General features: G+C 39.4%; 1 protein-coding gene across 1 annotated transcript; it reads left to right on the forward strand.

Annotated features, from left to right (window-relative positions):
* The first annotated feature begins 1,970 nt into the window (after positions 1-1,970).
* Positions 1,971-25,011, forward strand: lrrc75a (leucine rich repeat containing 75A). Its single transcript, XM_058745615.1, has 4 exons — positions 1,971-3,887; positions 9,753-9,881; positions 13,025-13,137; positions 21,987-25,011. Exons 1-4 carry the CDS (start codon positions 3,633-3,635, stop codon positions 22,813-22,815), a joined length of 1,326 nt encoding a protein of 441 aa, XP_058601598.1. The 5' UTR covers positions 1,971-3,632; the 3' UTR covers positions 22,816-25,011.
* Positions 25,012-25,115: the final 104 nt, after the last annotated feature.

Here is a 25,115-nt window from a genome sequence, read left to right on the forward strand (position 1 = left end):
AAAAGAACTGGACTGTTGCTCAGTGGTCCAAAGTCCTCTTTTCAGATGAAAGTAAATTTTACATTTCATTTGGAAATCAAGGTCCCAGAGTCTGAAGGAAGAGTGGAGAGGCACAGAATCCATGTTGCTTGAAGTCCAGTGTGAAGTTTCCACAGTCTGTGATGATTTGGGCTGCCATGTCATCTGCTGGTGTTGGTCCACTGTGTTTTCTGAAGTCCACAGTCAACGCAGCCATCTACCAGGAAATTTTAGAGCACTTCATGCTTCCTTCTGTTGACAAGCTTTATGGAGATGCTGATTTCATTTTCCAGCAGGACTTGGCACCTGCCCACACTGCCAAAGGTACCAAAAGCTGGTTCAATGACCACAGTGTTACTGTGCTTGATTGGCCAGCAAACTCGCTTGACCTGAACCCCATAGAGAATCTATGGGGTATTGTCAAGAGGAAGATGAGAGACACCAGACCCAACAATGCAGATGAGCTGAAGGCCACTATCAGAGCAACCTGGGCTCTCATAACACCTGAGCAGTGCCACAGACTGATCGACTCCATGCCACGCCGCATTGCTGCAGTAATTCAGGCAAAAGGAGCCCCAACTAAGTATTGAGTGCTGTACATGCTCATACTTTTCATTTTCATACTTTTCAGTTGGCCAAGATTTCTAAAAATCCTTTCTTTGTATTGGTCTTAAGTAATATTCTAATATTTTGAGATACTGATTTTTGACTTTCATGAGCTGTAAGCTCTAATCATCAAAATTAAAAGAAATAAACATTTGAAATATATCAGTCTGTGTGTAAGGAATGAATATAATATACAAGTTTCACTTTTTGTATGGAATTAGTGAAATAAATCAACTTTTTGATGATATTCTAATTATATGACCAGCACCTGTATTTACCTTAAATAATACTCCATAGTACTTTTTAAAGGAATAGTTAACCCAAAAATGAAAATGTACCATCTGAAATGCAGAAGAACTCTTTTCTTCATCAGCACAGATTTGGATAAATTTAGCATTGCATCACTTGTTTACCAATAGATCCTCTGCAGTAAATGGGTGCCAAAGAGGCTAAACAGCTGATAAAAAAAACAAAACAGAACGGTAATCCACACGACTCCAGTCTATCAATTAACATCTTGTGAAGCAAAAAGCTGTTTATAAAAAACAAATCCATCATTAAGGTGTTTTAACATGAAACTGTTGCCTCCAAAGCCAAGTACTCTGTCCATAATAGCTTTCTCCAGTGAAAAGTTCACCCTGAGTCAGTAGAGAAATATGCACAGATTAAGCACCTTTTACAAGCAAAAACAGTTCTAAACAAATATTTTAGTGGATTTTGATGTGAGAGGATACCAGATACTTTTTCACTGGAGGAAAATATTAGAGAGTATGGACTGGTTATTTAGCCAACTTAAAGTGACGACTTAAAAGTTGAAATGCCTTTGTGATGGATTTGTTTCTTACAAACATGCAGCTTTTCGCTTCACAAGATGTAAATTGATAAACTGGAGCCATGTGGATTATTGTGACATTTTCATCAGATGTTTGGACCCTCATTCTCACGGCACCCATTCACTGCAAAGGATCCACTGGTGAGCAAGTGATGTAAAAATTTCACCAAATCTGTTCTGATGAAGAAACAAACTCATCTACATCTTAAATGGCTTGATCGTGAATACACTGTCAGCAGATTTTCAATTTGAGTGAACTGTTGCTTTAAGAGTTTTACTTTTTTCAATTCCAAATTTTCGGTCTAAGAACAAAAAATAAATAGATTAAAATAATAATAATAATTGCAGCACATGACATGCCATGTGTTAAACACCAGATGTCAGCAAAGAAAGGCCAACTATTACCGTAGCGCACAAGTCATCGATAAAAAATAACTTGAGGAGAATCTATGACTACGCATATACGGGGATATGGGATTGCCCATACGAGTGAATGATTCCTTCATTTCCTTTAAAGTACTCAAATGCCTCCTATAGTGCAGAACTGGAGCAGTCCCAATAACGACCGTCTGCTCCACTTGGTTAACTGTAAGGCAGTGGTGCATTCTCGACTATAGATTGAAACACAAGTGGAGGATGTTGCAGACCGCTCCACCCCTCCCACACAGCCTGTGTCCAGACCCAGCGCCTCTCCGCTCCATCTGAGTGATGAGAGACCGTTCAGTCGCTCTCCTCTGAACACACCCTAGCCTCAGACGGGACACACCTGGGGAGAGGTCATATCAAAGCGGGGATTAATTCGACATGGTACAGTTCAGCAGAGAACAGTGATATTTCTGCGGGCTGCGTAGAAGAAAATACTGGAATGACTTGTGCGCGGAGGAAAACAGTGACTGACGACGTAAATATTTACATGCCCTTGTTCACAGCAGTACTGCTCGCCGTCGGCTGAACTCACACTGAAACCTACATCGTGTGCCTTTGAGAGACTGCGGAGGAACTGCGTTGTTAACACGTACAAACAACGATTGAAATATTAATACGGGCGGGAAACGAATCATCCTGCCGTAAGATCGTGCTAGAATTCTGTTGAACCGGACTGTGGCAGTTTCTGGAGGTTTGCGGGACTGCTCTTCTTTAATTTGCGGTCATGCAGCAGACATCATCAGATCTATTCCCTACCTGAGGGAATCGAGGATTACTGGTGTTTTGGCAGGATATAGTAATTATGACCTAATTGGACTGAAATACAAGAAGTTTGGAATGTAACACGCAGTGTTTTCGATGTTTTGCCGCCTTATAAAATTCCAACATAATTTTGCGCGTGAAAACGGAGGATTCTAAAGAGTAAACAACTGACGTTACACGAGTCAGCTGTGAATAATATAAAAGTTCAACGTTATGCTTTGCAAACTACAGTTTTGGTGGTAAATTGGATGAGAAATGTACGCAGTGGAGTCAACTTTTTAAGTAATTTTATGAGCATAATCGCTTAGTATCGCGGAACCCAAACGGTCGTTTTGCGCTCCTTGTGCGGTTAACCGTCAAGACGTTTTAAACAAAACAAAAAAAATTTTGTGAGATATTTGTTATGTGTAGCCTATATACATGGTAATGTGATAAATAACGACAGTACAATGTTTTATTGATGCACCGCCAGATACAAACGTCCATGAGCAGCTGTTTCTATGGTTACCTACGCAGAAGCGATTTCTGTTCGCGTACGTAAATTTTGTGGTTACTGAATCGTTATTCGAACGCTGTTGAAACATATAAATGATTATGTAAAAATAAATTTCTAAGAGCCCCAACTTTAATTTGGGGGGATTCATGCCTTAATTAGGGGGTCGTACATCCCCCCGCCCCCCAAACCTCCCTCATATTTCACACCCTGTGAATGAGCACTTTGTGAAAAAATTCGATTAAATTCACATCTTAATGTAAGTATATTTTCTCTGTCAGGTGAGAGATGACAGGTGTAAGGTGAGCATAAGGACTTTTAAAACACTGTTCTCCAATAAACTTTATAGGAACGCTGAGGCTTATTTCTTATTTTCATTTGTTTCTTACAAAATTACATTACAATTAAAGGACTTTTAATAGTTAAATGTGAATTCATTTTGAAAGTATGCCCAGTCTGGAGGCCCTTTTCAAGGGTGAGACTCTATAACCAAACATGGGAGCGAAGCAAACGAAGGCCGCGGGACAGGAGGCAGGAGCGAGCCCTCAGAGCACAGGATGGAAACGGACCCCCACGAAAGAGCGAGGAGACATCCTTACTTCTATAATGTTGAGGTCAGGAGACAAACTGAGGAGCAGTGGGGCTCCTCCTCCCTACCAGCGGCGCATCGGGATGATACAAGAGATGATGCTAATGGCAAAGCAGGGGAAACACGATGAGGCGACAGAGATGCTGAAGACTCTCCGCCAGGTACAAATACCACTCCATGATTCTTGTAAAGGTTAGGTTAAAACTCAAATAGAGGTAATAAGTTGACAGAGTTCTCTCTGATGAGTTATTGTCCACCACAACTTGAATGTCATCTGTTATCCATTTGTGTACCTGTCAAATTTTCCTCAATTTCATAAACAGCACTTGAAGAGCTTTTATTGAGGCAAATATTGTCCTGCAAAGCTCTGGGGCACCAGTCTTTTTTGGAGGTTCCCTGTGGTCACAGTAGTGAGATGTAATGTCCAAATGGCATCACATCACAAATATAAGAAATTATATAGCATTTTTTGTTGTTGTTGTTGTTGTTTTTGTATAATATGTCAGGCCACCGTGGGTCTCTCAGCTGGTAAACAGAGGCCCCAAAGCATTGGACTCATTGGCCTGATTTGTAATCTGTGCCCCATGCAGAAACCCCACTTTGCTTTACAGCAGAGAGTATCATATGTTGCAATTGTGCCAAAACGTCAGTCCTATACTGGGTTGGTGTTATTTTGAAAGCTGTTGAAAGACACAAACTCTTCCTCCAAAATGCATCATTACTGTCAGTGCTGATACAGACATATCTGAGATACAGCAAGACTCCTGCAATAGTTTGCCAGCTCTATAGATTCTGCATTTCACAGAATTCAGTGCTATGGAGACAGATGCCCGTTTTACAGTCCTGTGAACCTGTGAGAACAGACACAGCTCAAGCTGGTCGAAGAGTAATACTGCACTGCATAAACACCAACTGTTTACTTTGGGTAATGATTATGGATGCTGTCAGTAAGTGCAATGCTCTGCTTTATATCGAATGGCTGTCTCAGATAGCTAGTGACTTTGATGGGTATATGCGGCCAGAACTCTTGCCCCATTACTAGTTTTTGATCCAGCTTTCCTCAAGAGAAATGATCATCTTATGGACTGGAAGGTCATTTTAGCAGGTCTGCTGCACTTTGCTTCTGTTGAGGATTTTCTGCATATGTACAGCAGGGATCAAAGACAGAGTTAATGGGGATTTCATTTTCTAATCCTCCATAGGTAGTATTAAATTAATTGTTGGGCAGTGACGAAGCAACAGGTGGCTGCGGAATAAACTGCAGGATTTGTTCTCAAAAGGACATTGTGAAAAAGAAGTAGACTTATGGAAATAATATACTTTAAAAGAAGATACTTAAGTGCAAACGAATGTAATGTTTTTGGACACTTTTATTTATAGCATGTTATTTACAATCAAATGAACATGTATTATAGTTTAAATGTATATTGAATGCAATTCATCAATAACTTATGTTTTTTAGACCCACTCTTTAGTTTACCATAATGCTTGATAGTAAATTAGTACACCTTACTATATGGTAAATTTGCAATTTCATACATTTAAATTATATAAACTTTAAATGTAATATCAAATAACACACTTAGTTATATTCAAAATTATAATCAAGTTCTTTACATGTGCTATATTATGTTTTTCAACACATCAAAATAAGTGTACTTCTTTAAAAATGTAATGATTTAAAATGCACTTTACAGCTTTTAATCACAGATCATTACAAAGTGCACTTTAAAAGTGTGTTAAGAAACATGAAATTGTTCCCTCTTTAAGTACACTTAAGTGGCTTTTTATTTGATTAATATTACATTATTTCCAAGTACAGTTTCTTTAAAAAATATACCTTTACGATTTGAAGTACACTAAAAGTGTACTTATTTTTCACAAGGGGCAGATTTTTACCCCAAGTAAATCTGAGATTTTTACTGAAATGCATTTGCAGTGTATTCTGCAATGGGGGTTAAAGCACATAATGAGCAAGAGAGTCAAAGGACAGCATCTCTTGTCCAGTGGTTACCAAGTGCACCTTGTTGCCCGGAAACCATGAAAATGGATGGGCCTTTGATTAAATGGAAATCGATTAATCAAGATTCTGCTTCATAGAGGGATGATAATGATAAACCAAGGCTTATGCTTAGGGAGAGCAATTCAGTAGTAAGTTTATAGTGACTTTAAAATTATTCAGCCTTTTTCCTTAACAAAGACTAACCTTATTCACTTTGTCATACTAATGACAATTTGTTTCATTCACACCCACCCATCGTTGGTTCGCTGTTGATTATTTAGCTCTGGCTGTAGAGCCCTCAGCCCCACACACATTTGCAATTTTTTAAATTGCTGATCCCCTTGCCTGCCCTTTTGCTTTACAGATTCGATAATGTAGATTACCTTTCCCATCAGTTTAGCTTGTTTTACACAGTCAAAGGATTTGTTTTCTATTTTTCTGTGCTGACAACAAAGTCTGTTCCGTTTCAGTCAGTCACGTTCGACGTTATGTCATAGTGACTGATGTAAATGGGATCTCGCCCGAGAGCCCAATCACCTTCGAGTGTTAACAAAACAAGCCAATGACAGTTGGTGTGCGTGCTTTGACACACGCACCCCGCCCCGCAGCGCGGGTATAAAAGGAGAGCGCGTGCAGACGCACATCAGCTTTTCACTTCGGAGCCGAGCCTTCTAGCAAGACTGAATCTCCGCGAGTGTCTACGAGACAGCCTCTAGTGTTGGTGTTACGGCGCGAAATCGGGAGTTGCCGTCCAGTGCTGCTTCTCTTCCGCGTGCTGCAGCTTCCCATTCTGTGGTCTCGCCGTGACCTCCCCAGGGTGCTTCAGCGCTTCTCTAAAAGAGTGTTTTTCTGAAAGAGCAATATCTAAAAGAGCTCCACGAGTGACGGGCGTCTTTTTAAAGATGGCTTCTCGCTTGTGCGTTTCTGGATGTGGTCGTTTCCTGGCTTCATCTGACGGTCACGATCGCTGTGTCTCGTGCTTGGGCTATCAGCAGTGCTCGTGGATGAGTCATGTTCTCATTCTCATCAAACGAGGAGATATCACACTTGCCATGCTCCGCTCTAGTTCCTTCGTCTCTCAGCAGCAGAGGGCTACTTCGGCTCATGGTCAGGGTGATCTGAGGATCACGGTGAGAGCTTCCCCGTCGAGTGCATCCAGCACATCGCACCATCTGGTGTTTCCAGACGAGCTCGCGGGATCCTCGGACAGGGCGGGGCCCAGCATCTCGTTCAGAGCGCCAGCGGATGACAGGATGTCAATCGCTGCATCGGAGGGCGAGCTAGGCTCTAGAGATGACGATTCGGTTGTGCTGCCTCCGTCAGGAAGAGTGGCATTGCCCGAGTCAGATCTAGAGCTGACTGCTACGCTTTCCCGAGCCGCCAAGAGAGCGTCGGGCTGCACTGGAGGCCTCCTCCTTCTCCCGAACATTCGAGGCTGGGCGATTGGTTTCTGTGGGCGCAGACCAATCGCCGGCATCCACCTCCAGTTCTGGAGGTGCATCAGGAGGTCGGACTTTGCTTTTCTTCAGGCGGGAGTTCCCCTAATGCAAGTATCCTGGCATGTTGTTGTATCAACAGATGCCTCTGCCTTGGGCTGGGGAGCCATGTGAGCGTCTGCAGTCAGTAGAGCTTAAGTTTCAGTCGTTAAAGACAGTGATCCTCATTGCATTGGCTTCGGTCAAGAGGGTAGGGGACCTGCGGGCATTTTCGGGCGACGATTCGTGCCTACAATTCGGACCGGGTAACTCTCACGTTGTCCTGACACCCCGGCCCAGATATGTGCCCAAAGTTCCCACCACGCCCTTTAGGGATCAGGTGGTGGACTTGCAAGCGCTGCCCCGGGAGGAGGCAGACCCAGCCATTGCTCTGCTCTGTCCCGTCCGCGCCTTGCGTGTTTACGTGGACCGCACGCAGAGCTTCAGGATCTCAGACTAGCTCTTTGTCTGCTTCGGAGGACAGCAGAAGGGAAAGGCTGTCTCCAAACAAAGACTTGCCCACTGGATAGTGGAGGCTATAGTCCTAGCTTACCAGGCCCAGCACTTGCCGTGCCGCCTCGGAGTAAGAGCACACTCTACGAGAGCCGTTGCTTCTTTTTGGGCTCGATAGAAGAAATCTGTAGAGCTGCCGGCTGGGCGACACCTAACATGTTTGCGAGATTCTATAATCTCCGTGTAGAGCCTGTGTCTTCCCGTGTACTCGCCTCAGGTGGCCAGTAACACCAGACCCGCTCGGTGTCGATCACGCTTGTTGCGCCATTCCCCTCTACAGATCGGATGCGCTTTTACTGCTTCTCAGTTCAGTTCCCCTTGGCGAACCCTGTTGAAGTTCCTGCCGCACCCTCGGCAGTCAGGCGTGGCGGAGCGCCAGATGCCAGGTCCAGCACTCGTGTGTTTGCCCAAGGTCAGCCCTTGTGCTGGGCTAGGTGCCCGTGTGTAGTGATTCCCCTTCGGGTGATCCCACATGTGTATTCTTCCACGGTAGGCTGGCTGAGTCTAACTCAGAGACTTCCATATGTAGTACTGCTCTAGGCCAGTCCATATGTGTAATCTCCACATGGTACCTCCTTTATGCAGGATGTGGCTTCCGTAGCGTTCCCCTACTTGGGTACGCTTTCCCAGTGTTATTCATACCCACTGTACAGAACAGCAGTGGCTCTCATCTCTGCCTAAGCCCTGTCCTATCTTCCTTCCCAACTGGTGTGGGGGGACTTGCCAGCTTCCGCAGGGCACTGGAAAGGGGGTCAGCAATAGTGGGGTTTTCATAGGGATCCCATTTATGTCAGTCACTATGACGTAACGTCGAACGTGACTGACTGAAAGGGAACGTCTCGGTTACGTATGTAACCCTCGTTCCCTGAAGGAGGGAATGGAGACGTTACGTCCTATCGCCACAGTTGCTGTACCACCGCTGTAGGGCCGGGGCACACAGTCTCGGCTCCTCAGTGAAAAACTGATGTGCGTGCTTTGCCACGCGCACCCCGCCTCACAGTGCGGGTATAAAAGGAGAGCTGATATGGCAAAGCACGCATGCCAACTGTCATTGGCTTGTTTTGTTAACACTTGAAGGTGATTGGGCTCTCGGACATGATCCCATTTACGTCAGTCACTATGACATAACGTCTCCGTTCCCTCCTTCAGGGAACGAGGGTTACATACGTAACCGAGACATTCACTTTCTAGGCCCACATTTTGACATTTCATTTAAATGATTTCAGGAACACTGAACATCATCTTTGGGAGGTGTATATAAATGTTACATGCACATTTACATTTATGTGAGAAATTATTTATTACAAATAAAAAGCTTCGTAGATGACATTAAAAATGTAAAAATAAGGAAATAAGCTATAAAGGTAAAGTTCACCTAAAAATGAAATTTTGCTGAGAATGTACTCACACACAGGAAATCCAAAGATGTACATGAGTTTGTTTCTTCATCAGAACAGATTTGGAGAAATTGAATCAATGGATCCTTTGCAGTGAATGGGTGCCATCAGAATGAGAGTCCAAACAGCTGATAAAAATATCACAGAAATCCACAAGTAATCCACATGACTCAGTTATCAGTTAACTTCATTAATGGATGTGAGAGGACAGGGGATGTACTTTTTCACGGGGGGAAGCGTTATTATGGATTGTGGATTTTATTTTATTTTTTGGCCAGAAGCAACAGTTTAAAGTTAAAAAGTCTTCATGATGAATTTGTTTATTACAAACATGCAGCTTTTCACTTCCCAAGACTTTAAGTGTGGATTACTTGTGGATTATTGTGATGTTTTTATCAGCTGTTTGGACTCTCATTCTGACGGCACCCATTCACTACAAAGAATCCACTGGTGAGCAACTTATGTGATGCTAAATTTCTCCAAATGTGTTCTGATGAACAAACAATCTCATCTACATCTTGGATGGTCTGAGGGTGAGTAATTTTCATTTTTGGGTGAACTATTCCTTTAAGTATGATCTGCTGCTATAGTCTGTAGTACTCATTCTCTTGACCTCCCTGTATTGTGTATTTTTTCCAGGATCTGGGAATGGAGTCAACCTCTCTGGACGATGTTCTCTACCGCTATGCCAGTTTCCGCAACCTGGTGGATCCCATTACCCATGACCTCATTATAAGCCTGGCCAAATATATTCACTGCCCAAAGACGGTATAGTGCTTCTATGATTCGTGACATGCACACGCACACACACTTCTGTTTCCCATTTCTGTTCTATTTCTGTAAATTTCTCCTATGTTGTGTTACGTTAATATTTAATGAAAAGTACCTTATAGCACTGCCTGGACGGCACAGCAGATAGACGTGCATAATGAAACTGTACCATTCCAGTGCAGTGAGCATTAGGATGAAACCCAGTTGCTTAAGCATGTGTGAGTCTCTGTCTGAGGCAGAAGCAGAGATGAAGAGAGCGGAGAGGGTAGAGGCAGAGGGAGGTGTATTCGCGGATGAGTCACACACACTAAAGACCAGTCAGCCCTCTTTCAAGACTGCTGCCGCTGCTGCACTTAATGAAGCAAGTCAGGCACTATATCACACCAGTAACACCCTGCTCAGCTCCTATAGAGAGATACACAAACACCTGACCTCCACCAAAACAACAAGGATGCTGCCGATTGTTTTCTTTACACTGAGCTCATCACATCTTCTCTAACAAAATGTGGTTGTGTAAGTCTCATGAAATCTGTCAAGAAAATGGTTTTATTTCACCCCAAAATCAAAAGAAAGAAATAAGAAATTATATTTTGCTTAAAGTAAATGAAGTCTGTTTCTAGGACCATTAAGATTTTTTGTGTTGTGTTGTTATTTTTATGTAAATTAAGCACACTTCCTCTGTCAGTACTCGTTGTCAGAATGCAAAAAAAAGTATTCTCATTAACGTAATAGGAAATAAATTGAGAATTTATGAAGGTTATTATATATTATGTATTGTAGAGAATTTTGTAGAGAAGTTTACTGAGGGAAATCTCTTAGTTAATAGTGAATATGTGTTCCCTATTCTAAAATGTTACACAAAACATTTTTACACAAAAATGTATCATTTATTTACTTATCGCTTATTTTTTTTACTTTCTTTTGATTTTATGGTGAAATATGACCTGGACCTCCATCCATTTTTCAAACCATATGAGAGGGTTGGAGCCTATCCCAGCATCTCAGGCAACAGGCAGGGAAACACCCTTAACAGATGGCCTGTCCATGACCAGCGTATTATTATTAAAAAAAAGAGAGAACCAGCCTTATAAACATGCATATGCAATAACTTTAACTAAGCAGACATAATGAAATGTCAACTGAAAGTGGGGAGAGTGAAAGTTCACACAAGAGCGTAAGGTGACATTTTCTCTAAGTGATGTTATTGTAAGTAGCAGTGGAGGGAGACAAAGTAGAGACGAGTTCAGTGATGTGACGAAAGGAAAGCTGGGCTGTCTGTTACACTCTCAGAGTTGTCAGAGCCCACTGGGTGTATGATTACTTTGCCAGGGGACCCACTGTCTGTCTGCAGGGGGATGCGCACTAGAGCTGACCAGCCATGTGGCACTGTTAATCTCACCGTCAGCAGCCACTAGGCTTTACTAACACAGGGTGTGTTTTATAGACATCTCAATATCCACAGACATAGTTATATCTCTGATCCCCTGCAGAGGTCAAGGCCTGGTGCAGCAGGGAGATGTGATGGCCGGATTGATTTACATATTGATGTTTCCAGTGCGGATACAGACACCTGAGCACAGACAATGTGTCCTTGATGAAATGCTATGTTACTATTAGCTTGGATTCCTGATAAAAACAAATGTCATTTGGCCCAGGGTAAGACCTATAAAAATGTGGTCCTGATCCTGTGAATTTTATAGCCGACTCTGCATGTTGAGACATTTTTGTAGGTTCTTAGTTGGAGACACAGATGAGACAAGTGTTAGTACTTGAAACTACAAGTAATTGGTAATCTAGTCATGTATGAGTTGTGCCCTCTCATTCACTCAAGTGCACTGAACCTCATTATTACCTGAAGCAAATCAGTGTAATGCCAGTAATAAACCTCTGTGCATTTCACTTGTGATTAACGTGACAAGACAAATTTACTGTTAATGGACAATAAAAAAAAATCTCATAAGCAGGATTTCACAGTTCATAATAATGAATTGATATATGCTCTGTTATTTTATACTATTTAAGTATTTTAATATTTTGAATAAATGTTTTTAAAATATTTTATAAAGATAGAATAGTGTAGAATAGACATGAAGCAAAGTGGGAGAGAAAGAGGGGGGTGGGATCAGGAAAGGTGCTCGATCCGGATTTGAACTTGGGACGCCCACAACGCAACATTGTTGTATGTCTTATGTCATTTTTATTCTTTTATATATATATATATATATATATATACATATACTTCTCTAGTTTCAGTTTTAGTTTTAGTCATGTTATTGCTCTAGTTGAAACTAATTTTATCTCAGTTAGCTGCCAAGCTTTAACTGCATTTTAAGTTTGTTTTTCCAATTAACATTTACATTTTATTTCTGTTTCATTTCTGTAAACAAAAATAATTTGTAACGTTTTAGTTAACAGTCTAACAGGTATTAGATATTTAATTATTTTAAAATTTAGATTATCACTGCAGTCATCTTTGAATTCATATACTGTAGTTTTTTATAAATAATCATCAACATTAAATGTAATCTTTACCAAATCTCAAAATGAATATCCATTTTCTAATTAATCCTGAATTCACAAAATAGTATAGAATTTTAATATTTATTAGCCACATATTTGTTATCATCCAGAATTGTAATATCAGTGCATCCCTACATTTAATTATTGGAAGCCCTGCAGGAATATGCAGCGCTTTTCTTTTTTTGGTAATTTATGTGTTAAACATTGGCAGAAATAGTTTCTGTCGAGAGGAGTGTGGCAGTTACTCGAGGCAGTGTGTGTATGAGTGTTCGTGTCTCTCTGCAAATTGGATTGCTTTAGGCACTGATGAATGTGAGTTAAAATAGTAAAGCTTTCCAGAGATGGCCATACAATACATCAATTTGTCGCTAATCCATTACATGCGAATGCATTTTACCAAATCACATGCATACACACTCACTAACCTCAGATGACCTAATGATAGAGGCAGACTGTGTTTGTGACATGTCTATATAGCTTTGCTCCTCTGTCATCATAAATGTCAAAGAAATTAGTATTTTAACCTTGAGGGCTCAGATACCCTGATCTTCTGCCAGTTCCCTTTGACCTGCTGTGTGTTACAGCTTGATTGATATGGTCTCTCTCTCTGTCTTTGTCAGGAGGGAGATAGCTTGGGTTCCATGGAGAAGGTGTGCCGTCAGCTGACCTACCACCTGAGCCCACACTCCCAGTGGAGACGGCAGGGGCTGCTGAAGAGGAAGCCACAGGCCTGGTGAGAAAGCAGAGCTGAGCAGCAGAGAGGGGGTCTCAGATTTAGGCAGTGAGGGCATATGCTGCCTTACTTTCCTCAGTACAATAAGGTTTTTTTTTTTTTTTTTACATCTCAGTTAAGCGCTTTTATTTTTATTTTGTCCTGACTTGTCTCTCTTCTCAGGGTTCCCACAGTTATGAAAATTAATATTTGAAATTTAGTTGAAATATTAAAAGTGGGTAATGCTATAGTCAATATACATTTTTCTAGTTATCACACACACCAAAAGTTTGGGGTCAGTAAGTTTCATGATTTCTTATGCTCACAAAGGCTGCATGTATTTGATCAAAAAATGAATTAATTAATCAATGAATGAATAAAAAGAATACAAAAACCGTAATATTGTGAAATATTATTAAAATTAAAAAACCTTTTAAAATGTAATTTATTCCTGTGATGAAAAGCTGAATTTACAGCAGCCATTACTCCAGTTTTACTTTCAGTCAGTCTTCAGAAATCATTGAAATATGCTGATTTGGTAAACAAGAAACATTTATTATTATTATTAACACTGAAAACAGTTGTGCTTCTTAATATTTTAGTGGAAACCATTTTTTCAGGATTCTTTGATGAATAAAATTTTTTGAGTGAACAGCATTTATATTAAATAGAAATCTTTTGTGACATTATAAATGTCTCAACTGTCACTTCTTATCAAATGAATGCATCTTTGCATATTCATTTCTGTAAATAAAATAAAAACTTACTGACCCCAAAACCTTTGAACTGTTTGCTGAATACATGCTATATTATCTTATAATTCCTTAATATATACTATCTAAAATATTTAATTTCAGATTAATGATAATATTTGAAAAGTAATGAACTTCTGTTATGAATATTTGTTCAATATACAGTACATTCTCAAATATTTGTTTGCCTACATATAGCTCTTCTGTACGGCAAACCTTGCATGCAAGCCATATTAATGTACAATTTGTGAATTATCCTTTTTAATTGATTCTTTTCAATGAATCAATCACATGGATTCAGTGATTTATTAGCAAAATCTGTATGGGCATTTATGTCAATATTTGTCTCTTTCCATTCTTTTTCGGGTTCCTTTTCTTTTTTTCTCTTTTTGTTTCTTTTCTTATTTTCCCTCTGATGTCTAGGTCTCTCCTGCCACATAATTTCTTTCATTTCACATGAAAACGCTACATTATAAATTATGTTGATGCCTGTATCCTTCAGCCCACATACTGCAGCCTAGTGGCTCACAAGTGCCTCAATTTGTTCATTAATTAAAGTGATTAGTTGGTTTTAAAATAAAAGGCTTTCCGACTTTGCAGAGCACGCAGTCAAAATGAATCATCGCTTTGCCAGTTGTTTGTCCGTGTACTGATTCGTCAGCACTTAGGGATTAATTACGCTTTAAAAACCGCACGGCTAATGGAGCGTTTCATTTGAGGATTGGGCCCTACGGTTCTGATATCCCCAAATTGTTTTAATACACAATATCTCGTATTATATCTCCAGAACAGCTGCGTATACCATCCAAATCTCATCACCTGTGAATTGGCTCCTCAACGGGGCTTTCAGCGGTTTCCTCTCCGTCCATTGATGATAAGAGCTGTGTTTATTCTGCAGAGTGAGTCAGTGAATGAAAGAGCAGCCTCCCACTGTGTGCCGTGTGGTTTTTTGCTAACACATGGTTCTGTGGTGTAGACTCATACTTATGTGGCTCTTTTCCAATTGCCATTAATATAGTCAAAACACAGACTGTGTAATGTGTAAATGAGGAAATACTAGGCTGTATTTATTTCCTGTGTCAATGGATACACTTTAGATTAGCTGACACCTTTATTCTGTTCCCTAACTCATGTGTGCAGGGATAAAACAGCTGAAGTCCCCTACCGCAGTTCATTTACTGCATCAGCTGCTGTGGTTAAGCTGGAATGTGAAGGCATGTGTTCTGCGGATTCGATACCTTCTTCTTTTTATCTGCTCCGGTTGTGTTGTCTAATCCTCACCGGGTGCTTTTTGTTGATGGAGCACTGCTGTTTGTCTGAGTCACACCACACACGGCTCTTTATTTGTTACGCTTGTGTACTGTGGTGTGGTGTTGCAGATGTGAATGCAGCTGTTGGGGTTTAAAAAGGGAAGTGTTTCTCAGACAGCGTTCTCACCTCTCCTTGGGTGTGTTGTCGATACATGTGTGCCTCTAAGGGTCTCCTTATTCTCTGTTTGAACTTCCTCAAGCGTCTTTGTTTGTTCTGCATGAACTATGAGCTTACTGATGTGATAATGGGACTGTCCAGGGGAAATAGAAGTTCAAATAATTGCATAGCCTGAAGGTGCAAAAAGGCCAGAAAATCAAGCTTAACTAAAATGAAAATTATGTCACTATTTTCTTAAAATCTTTTTAAAATCTGATTTTGTATGGATTACAACAAGAGTAGCAGAATAAGCAAGCTGCTCGTTTCTATACAATGAAAGTGAATGGTGACCACTGCAGATTTTCAAGTCTAGACTTTCAGTGGACAACAAAATTGGTCTGTTTGTCAAACATAGCTGTTGTAATATAGCAAACAAGTAATATAGATGATTACTTTTATGATGTTTTTATTATGTTTCCTGTTTTTGGAGCTTAACAATGCAAGGCCACTGTTCATTGTCATTGTATGGAAGACATACTGTAAAATCTCCTATGATGAAAAGAAATGACAAAATCCCTTTAAGTCTCCTGTTTCTCAGATGTGTTTCTCAGCAATGTCACATTTTTTGCCAAGTTGTTTTTGTTTTTTATGAACTACTAAAACATTTCTAATTCATACAAGTCTCATTTTTGTTTTGTTTTTTTCGAGAAAGAAAAAGGTTCCAAAAGGGAGTTTTCACAGTGATGCTAGAGAAGAACCATTTTGAGCCCCCCAAAAGAACCTTTTAGTGAAGAGTTCTTACAAGAACCATTTTTTCTTAGTGTTAAGAACATTTTAATGATCCTAGAGAATTGCTTCACTAGAAAGAACTTTTGGTGCAATTGAAAAAGGTTCCATTGAAGGTTGAAGGTTTTTTTTCATGGAACTAAAAATATCACTAAAGAATCTTTATTTTTAAGAGTGTATATTAAATGTGAGGTTTGAAAGAACGTCCTTCAGGTATATTTTCCTCTGGGAAAAAATAAAATTCAGTAGTGTCATTTCATTATTAAGTATGGTATTATAATAATTCATATTTTAAATTCGTTTTTTATTTTCATACTTCTCCTTCAGTTGCCCTTCTCTTTCTCTCTCCTTTAATGATTCCTCCCTCTCTGCACTAGTAATGGCTAAGTGCTAACATGACCTTAACCTCCTCCTCCGGTCAGAGAGAGACAGACTCTCAGACAGGTGTCCCATTTTCTCTGAGAGAATTCACACGTAACAGATGTTGGGCTGCGGGTACGTGTGTGTTTATGCAAGCAATGCATTACAGTTTAATGCAATGCAGTTTTAATCTATGTGCCTCCATGCAAATATTTACACTAAATCTGATTTGCGATTCTACATATAACCAGAGGAAATTATACATCTGCTCTGGATCTGTTAGTTCATCCAATAACATGCGTTTAACTTCAGTGTAAATACGTACTGTATTTATATACGATAAAGTTTATTTATTAGCACAGCTGTATACATCAAGAGTTTAGCACAGAAGTCTAAATCAGATGTAGACCTGAATGTTTCCATTTGTTCAGGATTTTTTAATCTTGCTCATTTGCATAAACTTGCACTGTTACAGTGCCAACAGTATCACCCACCCTCACTCAATATAATATATAAGTCGACTGTAAAATTGTTAAATGCAAATGGAACAATAGATGTCTGAAAGCTGTATTATGCAGTTGCGTGAACTAAAAATATTGTTAGGAGTATTTGTTTAGAAACAAAACCGGTTAAGTGGAATCTGATATGCCATAGACCTACTACATGACCTCTATTGATTCATGAACTGAAATGTGAAACGCATTGCCCTCGTCTGGTCTGCATGTGGCGAAGCGTCTGCAGTCCAGTGGAGACCCTTTACTCCATAACGAGCAGCCCACGGCTGTCAGGAGCCAGTGAAGACGGAGCTTTCTGGATCATCATGTCCAGAGGCGACAGTGTTTTATCTAGCTTTAGCATATAATCTGCCTCCATAACACCCACATTAATAGCAAACAGCCTGGTATTTGAGGGGAGAGGAAAAATAGAGTTGTGTTAAACGGAAAAGGGATTTGAGAATGTAAAACAGGAGTAGAAGAGGGTGTGGAATAAGGGCTGTTGTGAAATCATACTGTCATCTCTCAGGCATGTCTGCTGAATTCTTTCTGCCTTCTAAATTTTCCCTCCTATTTTTCATCCCTCTATTTTCTCCTCATATGATCTCTTGAGTCGTTCTAATGCCGCCTCTCCTCGACAGATTACCTCACAGTTCTGTCTTTTGCTAGACTTTCAGTGGCTTAAGCTCTCGTTTCATGCCTCTTTCTCTCTTGTCGTCTTGTCCTCTTCTGCTCACGCTCTTTACTGCCTGAGAGCAGAAACAGCAGGTTCTGAATGTGGCATGATGATGAAGTTGCAATAAGCTCTTTTTCAATTTCATTCCCTGCCTGTCTTTATTCAAACAGTGACTTTGACGTTTCATTTGGCACATGGCAACCTGCCTCCAGTTAGTGGTATCTTTACATTGATGCTTTTGTATTGATTTGCATAGCCGTCCAGACAGCTGTCATGTCAGAGTCATTGATGCCTGAAAGGCTGAGTAAAAGAGCTGTTTGACAAAAGAAAATGCTTGAACTTAATGTTTAAAATTCACATAAAGTTATTACATGGAGAGCTTAAACAAAGCTGCTGGCACTTTCCATGAATAGTATACCAAAGTGGGCCTGAACGTCATAAAAAAATGTTGCTCATAAATCTCAGAGAGTCAGCTAAATATTAGTGGTTTTATATTACATTTGCCATTTTTTCAAGTGTAAAAAATATTTATAAACACTGAGAAAGTGGATTGGATTGAGATTACTTATCTTTCTATTATACTGTAAAAAGATCCATGTTATTTCTTATTTGTGACCCTGGACCACAAAACCAGCCTTAAGTGTCAATTTTTCGAAATTGAGATTTATACATCATCTGAAAGCTGAATCAATAAGCTTTCCAGTGATGTATGGTTTGTTAGGATCGGACAATATTTGGCAGAGATAAAACTATTTGAAAATCTGGAATCTGAGGGTGCAAAAAAATCTAAATATTGAGAAAATCACCTTTAAAGTTGTCCAAATGAAGTTCTTAGCAATGCATATTACTAATCAAAAATTACGTTTTGATATATTTACTGTAAGAAATTAACAAAATATCTTCATGGAACATGATCTTTACTTAATGTCCTAATGATTTTTGGCATAAAAGAAAAATTGATAATTTTGACCCATACCATATATTTTTAGCTATTGCTACAAATATACCCCAGCGACTTAAGACTGGTTTTGTGGTCCAGGGTCACATTGGTCACAGTTTTATGGTACATATGCATGTAGTATTTACAAAAAAAAAAATAATTACATAATAAAAACAGTTTTTATTACAATGAACTGAATTTAACAGATTATGTCAAAATCATGACATTTTGTATGATTAGGATACAAAGATATAATATAATAATGGGACACCAAAGTGTAGTGCATTCAAGGAAAGTGCTTGCGCTATTTTAAATGACAGAATGTGTTGTTCATAATACTAAGCAACATTTTAACTAGAAATGAATTGTTAGTGCACACATTCAGTCATCCTAGCATCCACTGCAAAAGAGGGTTTATTTCAGGATTTATTTCAGTGATGATAATCCTTCATTTTGCACTGATAGTCAGTGATGACCTTTCACCAGTGTGTTGGAGAACAGAGCAGTATAATGATAGACTCGGCACATAATTGGTCATAATTACCACACTTATTATCCAAGAGTCTTCAAAATATCATCGGAGGGTCTTAGGCCATTTTTAATGACCTACATTCACATTTTTTTATATGTTTGAAAGATGTCTCTTATGCTCACCAAAGGCAGTGTTTATTTGATTAAAAATACAGTGTGAAATATTATTATTCTATTTAAATATATGAACATGTCATTTATTCAAGCTGAATTTTCAGCATCATTACTCAAGTCTTCAGTGTCACATGATCCTTCAGAAATCATTCTGATATGTTCATTTGCTGCTCAAGAAACATTTCGTCTTATTATTTTAAAAACAGTTGCGATGCTTAATATTTATTCAGCATTTATTTGAAATAGAATTGCTTTGTAATGTCATATTTGTTTAATGCATCCCTAAATAAAAGTATTAATTTCTTTATGAAAAATCGAACAGAGATATTCCAGCAATGTAAATTATGGATTTGAAGTCATTCTTTTTCTTATACCGCTCTTTATGTTCAATAGAAGACTCATAAAGCTGATTTTCGGGGTTGGGTGTTTGAGTTTTCCTTTCTCTTCCTTTCTTTTCCTCTATGACAGAATGTGAATGAACTGTGACAATGCAAAACAGTATGGCGCATCTCTGACACCTCCCACCCACCTGCTGCTCTTCAGTTTGATTGTAATTGAAAGGGTTTATTTCTGTAAAGCTGAGAATGAGGAACTTCAACCTTATTGTCTTAATTCAAACCTTTGTTCCGATCTATCACACGTGGCTAAAGTAATAATCTGATTTTATTTACATCCACAGGAAAGACGATGCAGCACACCTGCTGCCAGATCGATAATTATTCTTGTGTGAAAAAATGCAAGTGCAGAAATTGCTGCAGAAATTGAAAATTATTGAGTTGCCCATCGTTCTCTTTGTTGCATTGTGCTGCATTATTGTTATCGAAAGACGATTTAAATTTCAGATCAATTAAAAAGCTACATTAAGTAAATGAAGCATTAAGTAGATTGCTACATCTCTGATTACACACAGCCTTGTATGTCCTTTCCTGTTTTCTAAGCAGTCAAAAGCTGCTTTGGTGTCATATATTACATATGAAAAACAATAAAGTGATTACTTGGGTGACTCTAAGATCATATGCAACCAGTGATTCCTCAAATCGGAGAGTTATTTAAGCAATTTTGGCATTTGAGAGATTTGTATAAAAACCTAAGAACAGTGTAACAGATGTTTTGTACAATGTTCTCTAAAGTCACGTGGCAGATACCATTTTGCTTAAAGATAGTTTTAATATTTCTGCTTAACATCCCTCCATCGTTAATGAGAACATTTGGAAATGATCAAATGCAGAGGAGAGAATGTAAGTGGGTCAGATGCATTCAGGGTGAGATTGCTGAGAGAGGGAAAGGCCTTTTCTCTTAAAGAGCGTGGGATTCGGGATCTTGGCCAGTAATATCAGGAGAGTTGATATCCTGTTCTGGTTTAGCCATTTCCTTGACTTTGCTGCTGTTTTATTTGCTAGGTCAGTGACAGGATCAGAGCGGGGCAGGAAATATATCATTCAGAATGAGCATAGCATGTCAAATCAGGATGGTTATTATTCCTCTCTCTTCCTCAAATGCCAGTTCAATAAGATATATGCATGTCCTGGTGTGAATTAGCGATGGCCACATTATGTATTAGTATTCTTGTCGTGTCTTTTCTCGCTTTCACTCGTTCTCTTCACTCGCTCACTGGCAAGCTGTGGTGGCACACTGAGCTTATTATGAGTCAGCTGCATGTGCAGCGGTCAAAGCAATGCATTTGTTCTATTTTACTTAATAAATCAGCTTCTCTTCCTGCCTTTATCTTCTGTTCCCCACTATCACCCCATTTATCTATCTCTCGTAGGTTCTTAATACATATTTGACAATAACAACTGACATCGTGATTAAATTAACTCTTAAATTCTATGCTGTTCATATTTCTAGGGGCTGTTTTGAATCTGTAATGCATTTACAGAAAATGAATCCTTTCAATCAGGTCTCAATTTCCCTCAATAAGACGATATCCTGAGTCTTTGATAGTCTCTGAGTTTTAATAAAATGTTAAAGCTGGTACGGGTTTCAATACATTAAGCTGCATAGACTATTCTTTTATTATTATTATTATACAATTTGGTTCCTCAGTTCCTTTGTGCTCTTTTTGTATAGGGCTGGATAATTTAGTTTGTTCCTGTCCTACATTTCTTCTTTAGGCACTAATGACTGTTACAATTACTGTTGCAATTTCAAGTACTTCCATTTGTAGAAATCTAGTACCACATTAGTATGATGGATGGGAATTTTAATAATGATAATACATTTTATACAACGTATTTTGTTGCCACAGGAAATGTCCACACTAAAAGTTCTTATGTCAGACAGCGTAGGCTGTTTAAATATGTGAGCAGAGCTGCTGTTTATATGTAGGGTCTACATAATACTAAGTTGGTGCTACACCTGCCAATGGCCATAAATATTCTTGCCATAATAATGTTTGTAAAAATAAACTGTATTTTGCATTATTTTAATTAGAATATTATCTGTATTATATATATATATATATATATATATATATATATATATATATATATATATATTTTTTTTTTTTTTTTTTTTTAATTATTCTTTCATGTATTCTTTTTAATAATTATCAGCTCAGGGCCAGATTATATAATTTTTGCCACATTATGTTTCAGTTCCTAATGAAATTACCAGCAAATGTGTCCTAGTTTTATTAGTGAACTGCTAGGAATTTTCAAATTCTTAAAATTTTCTTTCCTTTGGTTAATATTTAATAAGGTTCATATTTTCTCTCCACTGGTTCCGATTTATAAAATTCAATAAAAAGTTAATTCCCCCACCTCCACACACATTCTTACTCTCTATCTGCTTGTTTTTCTCTTTCTCAGTCTGAAATCAGTTCTTTCGAACCCTCCCTCCGGTGGGACATTAGATCTGTCTGGCATCCCTCTTGGAGTGAAAGACATGGAGCGTCTCTGTGCCTACCTGCATCACCATGCGTCCCGCATCGGCAGCATAGAGCTGGGCTTCACCGAGCTCACAGACGATGCCTTCCTTCTGCTCCTCCCTACGCTGGCGTCTCTTCCCCGCCTTGAGACTCTGGCCCTCAATGGCAACAGGCTGACCCGTGCCGTGCTCAAAGAGCTCACAGACACACTGAAAGACCCAGACAGTTTCCCCAGCGTCACCTGGATCGACCTGGGGAACAACGTGGACATCTTCTCCCTCCCACAACCATTTCTGGTGAGCCTGCGTAAGCGCTGCCCCAAACAGGGCAACCTTCCCACCATCCTTGAGTTTGGCGAGAGCCAGGCCAGCGAGCCGGAGGGCCGAGTGGATGAGGACGACGCAGATGATACAAACAGGACTGAGAGTATGGGAGAACTCAGATCTGAGGTAGAAGAAGAGATTGACGGTGAGATGGAGATCGAGGACATGATGGAGGAGTTGCTGGACTTTGACAGGGAGGTGCAGGGCAAGGAGGACGAAGACGACAGTATGTGGACCTTGGAGGATCAGCGGCTGGTAAAAGATCCAGTTGCAAAGCGGAGCAGAGAGAAAAGGCCGTCCAAAGCAGAGGGCGAAGAGGACTTACAAAGCCAGTCTTCCCATCTGTCCTGCTCCAGCCACTCACAGCACTCTTCTGGAGCCATCGAGCCTTTAAGAGAAGACTCTGTCCCAGACCAGTTAGCGTGTCATTCGAACAACCCTACCTGATTGAAGCCACTGTCTAATTTGATTAGATGCTGGTCCCTTTAAGAAAAAGAGAAAGCGTGACAGACTTGTATTCAGACTGGGTTATCCATGAAGTCATGGGATTCAGAAGGTTTTATAGGGTTGACACTCACAGCAGTGGTCTGTTGTTGCAGAGGAGAAATGAATCACTTGTGAGGTTAAAAAAAATATCCACCATAGCTTCTTGTTCAGGTTTTTCCCTTTACTGTCGTGTAAATGTATAGATCCAATCGCAAAGCAATCGTCTTGCTCCAGCCAGTCACAGCACGCTTCTGGGGCCATCGAGCCTTCTGTCCTATACCAGTTAGCTTGCCATTCAGACAACCCCACCTGATTGAAAACACTAAGAGTCTGTAACCTTCGTCCCTTTAAGAAAAAGAGAATGGTAGAGCGTGACAGCCTTGTTTTCAGACTGGGTTACCCATGAACTCATGGGATTCAGCAGGTTTAATAGGGAGGACAATCATGGCTGCTGTCTGTTTTTGCAAAGAAGAAATGAATCACTTGTGAGGTGCAAAAATATCAAACATACCCTCTTATTCAGGATTTAAATGTAAATGTCTTAAAAATGTAAAATATCCAGTCACAAAGTGGAGCAAAGAGAAGAAGGCATCCAAATCCATCTGTCTTGCTCCAACCAGTCACAGCACTCCTCTGGAGCCTTCGAGCCCTAAAGAGAAGACTTTGTCCCAAAACAGTTAGCATGTCATTCAGACAACGCTACCTGATGGAAGCCACTGGCTAATTTAATTAGTGTCTGTAAACTTCATCCCTTTAAGAAAAAGAGAAAGCGTGACAGGCTTGTTTTCAGACAGGAGTCATGGGATTCAGCCGTTTTTATAGGGTTGACAATCACAGCGGTTGTCTGTTGTTGCAAAGGAAAAATGGATCACTTGTGAGGGACAAAAATATCAAATATACCTTCTCATTCAGGTTTTCCCCCGTCACTGTCATAACCATGAACCTCTGTGTGCCTATGTGCCTGTTCAAAACCCTGTCGGAGAAGCAGTGCACATTTAGATCAGTTAAACATGCTGGATATAAGTAGATCATGAATTGGTGTGTCTGTGTCCATCTATGCATCTGACTGTCGCAAGCATCATGTTCTCTCCAGCAGTGGAAAACAACCTAAATTCTATTCAGTATCGTTCAATGAATATGCATGTCCCAGGTGTCAGGTGGATGGGACGCAGATGAGATCATATTAAGTGCCCCTAATATATAGTGGAAAACCAAAATGTCACACTGTTGGCCCAAAACATTATGTTTGTTTGATACAGAGCAGCGGGACTGAAGCCAAAGAGAAAAGACTCACTCCACGGAAAAAAGCAAGTGTCGTTTGGCTATATGATAATATATCATACTGTTATTCTGTTGTTGCTGCTTGACATGGATTTTGAAGACAATGTAAGGATTCTTAGCTCAGTTCTTTAGAATAGATTCTTTAAACAAGAAAATGATATAAAGGTTTCATTTCTATTTATCCACTGTTATTAAACGATAAAGGTATTTCATAGTATAAACATCTATTTAGTGCCTAATTACATTACATTATTCAAATGTAATTCAAACTAGTTCTGATATGCCAGTAAATGAAAGTATTGTTTCAATGACAGTGTATATTGATCAGACAGATTTGTCTTAATGGAAAACAGTTGTTTTATTTCATTATTTAAAATGACTTAATTAAGAATTAGGATTTATTATATGCATTTATACTGTACTACTTTGTATATTAACATAATATGCTTACATGCAAAAATCTTGTTCAGTGTTTTTTAAGTAGAATTATCTCCCTCCCCAAATGATGGTTTATAAAATTATTTAATTAAGCCTAATTGCTCCTGTAATGAAGTTAGCCAACATATTTCAGATTATCGTGTCATTTTCACCAGGTAGCCTCAAAATCTCCTGCTGTTTTTCAAAGCCATACTTCTAGACAAGATCTGCCATTACAGAAAGGGAAATATATATTGATAAAATTGCACTGAAGAGCTGTGATCAATTAATTTTGTCTGTATTTCTGTGTTCCCGCAATGGTTAATAAAGAAAGGAGAATGCTAGGGATGACAAGGAACAGCAATATGTGTATATGATTATTTGTAAACAAAACAAAATGTATTTACCGTTGGCATCAAAATCAATAAACCTTTAACAAATATACAATTAATTTATGCATTAAACAGTACATAAAATGTTGGACGTTTTTATTGCGTTTGTGCACCGGTGGATGGAGGATTGTAAACTATTAGTAATCGATGTCGACATCTAGTGGTTGGCAA

This window comes from Onychostoma macrolepis, chromosome 15 (assembly GCF_012432095.1).
Source record: "Onychostoma macrolepis isolate SWU-2019 chromosome 15, ASM1243209v1, whole genome shotgun sequence".
NCBI lineage: Eukaryota > Metazoa > Chordata > Actinopteri > Cypriniformes > Cyprinidae > Onychostoma > Onychostoma macrolepis.